This window comes from Triticum aestivum, chromosome 2A (assembly GCF_018294505.1).
Source record: "Triticum aestivum cultivar Chinese Spring chromosome 2A, IWGSC CS RefSeq v2.1, whole genome shotgun sequence".
Classification (NCBI taxonomy): Eukaryota; Viridiplantae; Streptophyta; class Magnoliopsida; order Poales; family Poaceae; genus Triticum; species Triticum aestivum.
This window is the reverse complement of record NC_057797.1, coordinates 79,589,250-79,599,557: the sequence shown is the minus strand read 5'-3', so window position 1 is coordinate 79,599,557 and position 10,308 is coordinate 79,589,250. Positions and strand designations below refer to the sequence as shown.

At 49.8% G+C, this 10,308-nt stretch overlaps 1 protein-coding gene across 1 annotated transcript; it reads right to left on the bottom strand.

The window, feature by feature from the left end:
• Positions 1-1,384: 1,384 nt before the first annotated feature.
• LOC123187627 (E3 ubiquitin-protein ligase AIRP2) lies at positions 1,385-5,981 on the bottom strand. The gene is made up of 5 exons (XM_044599539.1): positions 5,410-5,981; positions 3,711-3,861; positions 3,545-3,611; positions 3,216-3,450; positions 1,385-1,983 (listed from the first exon to the last, which is right to left on the bottom strand). Exons 1-5 carry the CDS (start codon positions 5,472-5,474, stop codon positions 1,773-1,775), a joined length of 729 nt encoding a protein of 242 aa, XP_044455474.1. The 5' UTR covers positions 5,475-5,981; the 3' UTR covers positions 1,385-1,772.
• Positions 5,982-10,308: the final 4,327 nt, after the last annotated feature.

Sequence of the window (10,308 nt, the reverse complement as noted above, 5' to 3'; positions counted from 1 at the left end):
CAATATGTCTCACCATGTTTTTAAGAGTAGGTAGTTATTGAAGACAAGGCTAAAAGATGACTCATTGTACACATTTTTTTTGTCATCTCTAAATTATATGTAAAATTTAAGATAAGACTATCTTATCAACTATTGTACTCCCTCCATTCCTAAATATAAGTCTTTCTAGGTAGTACATGCCTAAAACCAAACACACGTTCCGAACCGCGACGGCAGTTTTAACCGTTGCTCATGCCTGACTGCCACGGTGGATGGTCCGTATTTCAGTTGGCCCCGAGACAAAACAAAGGCTGGTGGATGATTTCCATACCGAAAGGCGAAAGCACTCTCAGGCCCAGCTCCCGCGTGCAAAACATGACAAGAAATGGAACCATGGAGGACGGGCGTGGAACAAATGAGGCATCCACTTCAGACCAATGTGCCAGAGCTGACACTCCAGCGACCCTCTGGTTGTGACGAGTGACGCCCTCTTGCAACGACGGCAGTTCGACTGATTCCATTCGTCACGAAAGCGAAGCATCACAGATTCATATGCCTTCGGTCGGAGCTGCCCGCACCACTGTGATACTGATATGCAATCCATACAGCTTGTCTCCATCGTCTATGGCGCAGAAAGACTTCACCTTGATAGAAATAGAAAAATTATAGGAAGCAAGATGACATACATCTTAATTGTTATGAAGACCTTCTTTGGTTTATAGGATAGAAAAATTGTACAAACAGAAGAGCTTGTCTCCATCGTCTATGGTGCAGAAAGACTTCACCTTGATAGAAATAGGAAAATTATAAAAAGCAAGATGACATACATCTTAATTGCTATGAAGACCTTCTTTGATTTATAGGATAAAAAAATTATAGAAACAAAAAGAAAGATGTCATTTGAATCATATCATATGATTTTTTTTTCATTAAGTCTAGGCTAATGTTTATTTTTTTAATGAAATATGAAGGATAGGAAGAACTCCTTCATAGAAATACTATTCTGTTCTTATAAACCAAAGGGCTCTAAATTTCCTATAGAAATTTTATCCTATGAAATTCCTATAAAATTTCTCCAAACCAAAAAAGATGTAAGAAAGACATGTCATTTGATAGATAGAAATTTTTTCATTTCCTTTAAAACATGAAGGATTGACATCCTATATAGGAATACAAATCCATTTCTACAAATCAAAGGGCTTAAAAAAAATTCCTACAAAGTTTCTATCCTTTACAATTCCTACAATATACTCCTACCTATGAACCAAAGAAGGCCTCAATCAAATGGATTCCTGCAGACTTTGCGACAAATACACACGTTCCAACAGGACCTAAGTACACACTGCTATAGTCGACATAAACATCGAACAGAGCGTATTCTTCCAGAATTGCATTCCCCCAAACAGGCACAGACGAAATGCTTAAGAGTCAATGATTCATTACTTACATGCCCGCAAAAAAAATGATCCATTACTTACATGCCCAAGGCGTCAGACTCCTAACACATCATCACACAGGCCGTGTGGATACAACCGACAATAATTTACATATATAGGAGTACCTCACATACATACAGAGCCTCCCCGGCGAGCTGCTCGGAGCGTTCATAAGCTCGCGGCAGCCGGCGCCCGGGGCTCCAGAAATGTCTACAGCACTAGCAGCACCCCACTGATGAACAACCGGCAATGTCTACAGCACTAGCAGCACCCCACTGACAAACAATTGGTAATGTCTACAGCACTAGCAGTACCCAACTGATGAACAATTGGGGCGACGCCGAGCCAAGCACAGGGTCACTTTACGTGGGAATCGTATACCTCGAAAACAGATTCGGGGATCACCGTGGGCAACTTATCTATGTACATGAAGAGACGCCTCAGGTTCTCTCTTCTGACTGTCGCCATGTCGACTATGTCTCTGTTATCTGTGTATATCCAGAGGTCGGCAGAGTTGACCCTCTTGAGACTGTCGCGGCAGAATGGACAGGACTGGGATCTTGATCTCCTGCAGGGAAGGGAGGCCACACTTAGAACAATAGGTGTGTATTTAAAGAAACCAAATGGATAATGTAGAAAGTTGATTGTCAGACTATGACATGTTCAGAACCAAATACAATTGAGTGTGTTTTCTTTTTAAAGCTGATTCTTATTTTGATTCAATGAATGCCCAAGCTACTCTGTCCTAATACAGCAAAGGAGGCGCAACTAATCCTGGATTAAGTTTTCATTACGTGAGAAATGAGCTCACACCATATCTAGTCATTATGCACACCATTTGAAATCCTCAAGGCCTGGTGTTTCTTCCAAATCCGGGAAAGAAAATCTAAATCCAAATGCAAGCAGGAGATGACAGGACATAATCTAAGGAAACCAGGTGAGAACTGATGTATACAGTATCCTTTGATTTGAGATAAGAGAAACCTATCTTAGATGGACTTGGTCTCCTATATTGTTCTAAACTTGTATATCCAACCTTTGTCTGCCCCGAGCTTTACTCAAACCAGTATGCCTTTTCTCCAATGAGGTTAAATTAATCATGCAATACAAATCTGCAAGATTCATTTCTTGATTTCTTCTTGCAAGGCAATGAACATAAAAATCAGAAAGGCCAGTTTCTGGACAAAGTTGATGTACACCGTCTCAGAAAGATCCCATGTCCAATTAATTCCTGTTTCTACCTTATATACCAAAGTCTAATATTATGATTAATTAATCATACAGAACAATAATTAGAAGGAGCATGTAAGCCAGCTCAAAGCAAATATCTATTCCTTCTAAAGAAAGCAAATATCTAGTCAAAATAGGGTGGGGTTCCATTACAATTAGATCCCACCTAGCCTCCTATGAAGACCAAAGAGCAAACTTATAAAAGACGACCTAGTAGCATGATAACAGCATAATCAAGCTGACCACAGCAGTTTGAAAGGTAAAATATTCATTAGCCCTTGGTATCATGCTTTAAGATCAATATTCCACGGAGATAAATGATTTCGTGTAAGCACAAAAGGACACAATTATTTCCTAGTAGGTAGTAGCTAGGTGACCATGCTGATGTCCGTTTTTCAGATTGATTGTAAAATTACAAGTTGACAATGCGACCAGCTTACATATGAATTCTGAGGACCTGTCATTTCATCTTGATCATGCAGAAGTGTTTTATTATCAAGGACAAAAGCCAAATGTTCTCTGATACTGAATTTTGCTCGACAATACAGAGAGAAGAGAAAAGATAGGTACCAGTCACGGTAGCATTTAATGCACATAGCATGGCTACAAGTTGGAAGGACAACTTTGTTGTTTATTTCCATACATATGCCACACTCTTCCTCTATATTATCATCAATCTCTGAGATCACCCTTTTGTGATCCTCCTCTCGTCTTCTATACCTCTCTATACAAATTGCTTTTTGTTTCCTGTCCTCCACCTCATTAATTCCTTCATGTAATTGCGCCAAAGAAGGGTAAATTACAGCTGCCAAAAAATAATGAAAAATAGAGACATAATGAACAAACCAGTCAAAGAAAATGAATGCGTGAAACAGTTGCAGAAAACAATTATACTGTACCATAGAATTCCCTAATGCTCGCTTTCCTTTCATGAGTGGACATGGTGGTCGTTCCATCAGCATAAACCTGCAGATTTTAAGATTATAATGATGTTAATCATGGCTGCAATTCAACAACAACAACAAAATAATAGCAGAAAGAAACCTGACTATGATACTTGCGTACCTTGTAAATGAGAATTCTCAACAGCCCAAGAGCACCAGCAAGGTTGCAGTCAGTCCACTGGACAAGAAAAAGGAAAAGGTGTGCAGCCGGACAGTATGACATCCTCATCTGAAGACAGGCACCATCATATTCCCTTTGGAATTCAGAAGCACTGCAGTTTTTACCAAAAATAAAATAAAATGTTGAGCAATGCATTCTTGATACAAGAAGGGAATAAACAAACCATACTAAAATCTCAACCTACACAAAAAGTTCACAATTCTGTTCATTACATTTCATGGTCTTACAGATAAGGCAAAGCTATATGCTGTAATATAGATCATGAAAGCACAAGAAATTAGGATAATCATGATATCCCTACAAAAACAAGACCACTCCAGAACTTCATTGACCAACTTTATCAGAGAATAACAAGTCTTGTTTCCAAATTAAGGCAGCAAATGTGTTGTTAATGGCCAGAAATGACATCAAGGCATAGAATATTTGTGTGGTTCAACATGTTAACACATGTGTGAGTGTACCAGGAACACCATATCAAAAAACAAAAAAAAGGGCACTGATCCCGGTGATCTCCTCAAATAAACTGCCTGCCGTGTTGCTCTCCATAGTAAGAAAAAAAGTAGTTTAATACTTACATTCTTAAATCATTTCAGTTGCATCATATGAGGTATAGGAACATGGTTGAAGCTAGAAGACAACTGACTAAGGATATGCTCCTGTACCTATGCTGTAACTAGAGTTAGCAGTCTCTACACTCAATAAAGAATACCATTGGAGGTCAATGTTTTCAAGATTACAACTAAATTCTGAAAACTACGCCTTGTACACAAGTGGCTGACTAAGGCAACAGTAGCCTCTTTAATCAGTTGGAGGCCCAGAGGAGTCGAAAGCACTCCTACACCACGTGTTAAAAGTGGTACATGATAAATGTATTATTGTTTCCTGACCAGGTTTTAAAGCTGTAGGCAACCCTTAATAGTGAATTCATCCAGAGCAACTGATGCCCATGTGGATAGTAAACAAAGCATGATAACTAAATCCATGATGCGTAATTGCGTAGCTAGTTGGCGAAATGATATTGTGGACGACAATTTCCATGACGATATCGAAAAAAATCCATGGTAATGATGAAGAAGCCACCACCACATTGTCACTCGAGAAGAATTGCATTGTACACTAGCAAGAGGGTTTGATGACGAGAGCTCAGAAAGTGCTGTTCCTATATTCCACTAGTGCTTCAAAGCCCAATGATGGTGGCTTCGGTCAGAAGGCAGTACATTTGTCAGACACGTGTCAATGAAAGAAGCTGCGTTTCAGTCCTTCACAGCAACCCAAGTATAATTATACTCAATATATAAAACTAAAGCGATAAGTATATGCAGTCAATCAAAATTGGAGCAATAATCCTGGAATGTCATGACTCAAAACTGGAAGGATACATATACTTAGCATAATAATCAAATCAACCAACCAAGGCGTGTACGGCAACGATAATAATCTGTAAATAAGCTCTCCAGGAGGAGGATTAAACGGAGACCGCAACGGATTAATCGCGACACAGGCCAAAAAAATACCGCACCACATTTGTATACAGGCAACAGCGCAACAACCACACCAGCTCAAATGAAAGGCCAATCAAACAACAGAATTTATATACGGGGGCAGCAGGAAGGAAGGTGTGAGAGGGCGGGGAGCTCACATGGAGTTGGCGTGCTGGATGTCGGCCTCGAGCAGCTTGAGCGAGTCCCTGAACGACCTTCCCATGGGTGGTAGGAGGAGGAGGAGGAGCGGCACCAGTACTACTACTCCAGCGCCGCGCCGCCGCGACCATCCAAATCCCCAACCCCAGCCCCTCCCCTCCGCGCCAAGCCACCAACCGCTATCCCCTTCCGCTCCGCGCCTCCAACCCCACACCCAAACCCTAGAGCCTCCCGATCCGCGCAGTCACTCCCCCGAGGTTTCAGTCCGGCTCCGGCGCGGGCGAGCTCGGCGAGCGGCGGTGGGGAGTGCGGCGAGGAGGCCGGGCGGGTTTAAAGCTCACGCGGTCGCGCCCCCCGTCGCTTTCGGCGCCCCCGGGTGCCTTGCGTGCACGGGAGGGAGGTGGGGTACGGCGACGGTGGTGGCACGCTGACGGGTGGGGCAAGGGCCGGGCCGGTCTGGCCTGTCAGGGGGCGTGGGTACGTGGGGGTGAGGGTGGCCGGGGACGCAGGCCCGGCCAGGAGGGTTGACACGTACGTTTCTGGAAGGTGCGGATGCCCGGCTGAAGTTGCACAGCCCGTGACACAGCGGAAGCACACGTACAACGGCACCGAGCCATCCGTGCCTGGTCGACTGGTCGTGTTTGGCTTGGTTCAGGTGAAGAAGAGCTGGGTCAGAAATTAACTTGCCATGTGGGGTGGAGTCCATGAGCTGTGCTTAAGATCACCTCGGTGGCCCAATAATTTGATGCCCCAGGACTGATTTTAAATGCCAAGAGAGAAGATTTTAGGTCAATCTACATTTCCAGCAGATCTAAAACGGGTGCCCTAAATTTCAGCTTGGTGTCACACCTAATCAGCTGATTAGTGTCCTCTACAATCCTAACCCCTTCTCCAAGCTCATCCCCTTCCTCACCTGCTCCCTCTCACCTACTCTAGATCGCCGATCCCCTCCCCGATCAGGGGCGTTACATTGGTATTCAGAGCCAAAAAAAATTTCCCCCTCGCCGCCGCTGCACCTTCTGAAGCTTGGGAGGTGGATCGGTAACATCCACCGCGCACAGTGCGAGTCCGCTCGCCGGATCTCGCCCAAAATCCGTCGCGGGGTTCGATCCCCTTTCAGGCAGGAGCAACGGCGCCCTCGAAGCCCTCCATTGCGACGCGGCAAGTCCTGTAAGCCATGGAGGAAGGGAACACCCACATCGCGAAGATGCTCGACTCCCTCCTCGCCAAGCTCGACGAGCAAACCGCTCTCCGCGACAAGCAACTCGAGGCGCAGATCGCCTTCAACAACCAGATCTCGGCGGAGCTGCGGGGCTTCTCGCGGCAACTCGATCTGACGCAGGCAGACATCGATGCGACCCGCAAGACCGTCGACGGCTCGACCTCACCAGCGGGCTCTGTCACCACGCTGGTACCACCGCCGCCGCCGCCGCCACCACCACCGCCTCCGCGCCATCAGCCCCCCCACGCGGAGCCCCATCGTCCCGCCTCTGCTCACGCTCGTCTGGGGGACAACCGACCACCACTCATTTCGGTTCCCCCTCTCGGTGCGCCCATGGCTGGGGTCACCGTGCCACCGCCCAGCCCCAGCCACCCAGAGAGCTCCTACCACAAACCCCCAAAACACGATTTCCCTCGTTTCGACGGATCCGCACCCTACCTATGGCTGGATCGTTGCTTGGCATACTTTGAGCTCTACAAGGTGGGTCAGCAATTTTGGGTGACCACCGCTGCTCTGTACATCGAGGGGCAGGCGGCGCACTGGCTCCAGGCGTTTCGCCAGAGTCACCGCAACCTGACATGGGACATGTTCTGCGCCGCCGTGCTCGAAGAGTTTGGTGCGGACGAGTTCGAGCTCACTATGCATCGTCTCCTTCAGCTACGGCAGACGGGCAGCGTCGCCGATTATTGCACGGCGTTTGATGAACTCATGTATCACCTACTGGCGTTGGATCCCTCCATCAACAACAAGTTCTTCATCACCCAGTTTTTGTTGGGACTGAAGGACGAGTTGCGCGCTGCGGTTCGTCTACAAGCCCCGTCGAGCATCACCCGCGCATCCGTGCTGGCGCGCATTCAGGAGGAAGAGCTGGGCACGACACGTCCACGGGGCCGACCAGTTCCTCCAGGGCGTCCTCCTCCACCAACAAACACGGCTCAACCGCGCCAAGCGGCAGCCCCACGCGCTGTCGGCGACGAATTCGCTCAGGAGCGCCAGTTGCGGGATTACAGGCGCGCCAACAACCTCTGCTTCAAGTGTGGCGACAAATACTCACGGGAGCACCGCTGCGCGCAGCCGGCACAGTTGCTCACCATACACATGGGGGAGCATGGGGAGGTTCTCTCCGACAACGCGATCCATGCTCTCCAGCTCTTGGACGAGCCCACTCCACTAGATCGGCCTGCGGAGTGCTGCGTTCTGTCAGCCCAGGCACTGGATGGCTCCGACTCGCCGAGCACTATTCGCCTGCGCGCCTTGGTCGGGAACCAAGTCATGCTGCTCCTCCTCGACTCGGGCAGCACCCACAGCTTCGTCAACAAGAGCTTCGTCGACCGCATCGGCGCACAAACCCAACCTCTGCCACCGGTGGAAGTACGGGTCGCCAACGGCGATCGCCTCACCTGTGATCGCATCGTACCAGTCCTGAAGTGGTGGATGCAGGGGCACACCTTCTCGACACCAATGCGCGAGCTCGACATCGGCGCTTACGATGGCATCCTGGGCATGGACTGGCTGGCGCAGCACAACCCCATGACCTGCCACTGGCAAGACAAGTTCGTCTCATTCCTCCACGACGGCGAGCAAGTCACGCTGCGCGGCGTCAAACCCAAGGCCACCGAGACCCTGACGGCGATGGAGCCAGCAGAACTTCGCAAGTTGATCGCCGGCAACGAGGTTTGGGCAATGGCCATGGTGGATGCCTGTCCGCCCATGCAGACCAAGCGCAAGTCACCGAGCCAGACCCCACTCGCCGACCTCCTCGACGAGTACACCGATGTCTTCGCCGCGCCCCAAGGACTGCCGCCGCACCGTCAGTACGACCACGCCGTCACATTGGTGGAAGGGGCGATTCCGGCCAATACTCGCCCCTACCGCTACTCTCCCCTGTAGAAAGACGAGATCGACCGGCAGGTCCGCGAGATGCTGGACTCGGGGATCATTACTCACAGCGTGAGCCCCTACGCGGCACGAGCGCTCCTCGTCAACAAGAACGACGGCACCTGGAGGTTTTGCGTCGACTACCGCCGGCTCAACGACGCAACGATCAAAAACAAGTTTCCCCTACCGATCGTGGACGAACTGCTCGATGAACTGGCGGGCGCTACGGTCTTATCCAAGCTTGATCTGCGGTCTGGCTATCACCAGATTCGAATGTGCGAAGAAGATGAGGCCAAGACGGCGTTCAAAACCCATCACGGCCATATTCAGTTCCGCGTCATGCCGTTCGGCCTCACCAACGCACCGGCAACATTTCAGTGCCTGATGAATGTAATCTTCAGTAAGTACATTCGCAAGTTCGTCATCATTTTCCTTGACGATATTCTGGCCTTCAGTGAAACGATGGAGGAGCACCTGGAACATGTGCGCACGGTGATGGAGTTGCTCCGGCAACACCAACTCTATGTCAAGGCCTCCAAGTGCGAGTTCGCCACCGACCACATCGACTACCTCGGGCATGTGATTTCACGCGAGGGCGTCGCCACCGATGCGGAGAAGACCCAAGCCATGGTGCAGCGGCCTACGCCAACGACGCCGACTGAACTTCGCGGTTTCCTCGGCCTTACAGGCTACTATCGCAAGTTTGTGCCACACTACGGCATCATCGCCAAGCCACTCACGCAGCTCCTCACCAAGAAAGGCTTCGAGTGGTACGAGCACGCCCAAGCTGCGTTCGACCTGCTCAAGCAGGCTATGGTCACCACACCGGTGCTCGCGCTTCCCAACTTCGACAAGCCGTTCGCCATCGAGACGGATGCCTGCGACATGGGCATCGGCGCGGTGCTCACTCAAGAGGGGCACCCCGTGGCCTATTTCAGCAAGGCGCTGGGTGCGCAAAACCAGAAACTCTCCACTTACGAGAAGGAGTTCCTCGTGGTTATGATGGCTGTGGACAAGTGGCGACAGTATCTACAATGCGGGCCGTTCGACATCCTCACGGATCACAAGAGTCTCTGCAATTTGGGCGAGCAACACCTCGAGACAGACGTCCAGCGCAAGGCCATGTCCAAGCTCGTCGGCCTTCAGTTTCGCTTCCTGTACAAGCGCGGCCTCGACAACGGAGCCGCGGATGCGCTCTCCCGGGTGGGCAAGCTCATGGACGTGGCCGCGCTCTCGATTTGCCAGCCAGCGTGGTTGCAAGAGGTGGCTAACTCCTACGCAATGGACGCGGAGGCTCAAGAGAACCTCCAACATCTAGCCGTGTCCAGCCCGGATGCAGACGGGTACGAGCTCCACCGCGACATCATTCATCGTCAAGGCCGGCTCTGGATTGGGGCGAACACGGCCCTGCGCACCAAGCTGATCGCCGCGCTCCACAACAGCGCGGTGGGCGGCCACTCGGGCGTCACGGCGACTTATCACCGCGTCAAGAAGCACTTCGAGTGGTGTGGCTTGAAGAGAGACGTGGAGGAGTTCGTGCATCAATGTGCCGTCTGTCAACATGCCAAGCACGAGCACACCAGGCCGGCCGGCCTCCTCGCGCCTCTGCCCATTCCTTCGGCGCCATGGGAGGACCTGACGATGGATTTTATCGAGGGCCTGCCGGCGTCCGAGAGCTGCAATTCCATCATGGTGGTTGTCGACCACTTCACCAAGTTTGTGCACTTCGTGCCACTCCGCCACCCCTTCACTGCCGCGACTGTCGCCCGCACGTTCTGGGACAACATTGTGAAGCTGC

What these genes read in the sequence shown, in the direction of transcription:
- LOC123187627 (XM_044599539.1), bottom strand. Translation starts at nt 5,474, where the DNA reads ATGGGAAGGTCGTTCAGGGACTCGCTCAAGCTGCTCGAGGCCGACATC. An exon ending in ATCCAGCACGCCAACTCCAT is followed by an intron (nt 3,862 to 5,409) that starts GTGAGCTCCCCG and finishes TAAAAACTGCAG; the next exon opens with TGCTTCTGAATTCCAAAGGG. An exon ending in TGAGAATTCTCATTTACAAG is followed by an intron (nt 3,612 to 3,710) that starts GTACGCAAGTAT and finishes TAAAATCTGCAG; the next exon opens with GTTTATGCTGATGGAACGAC.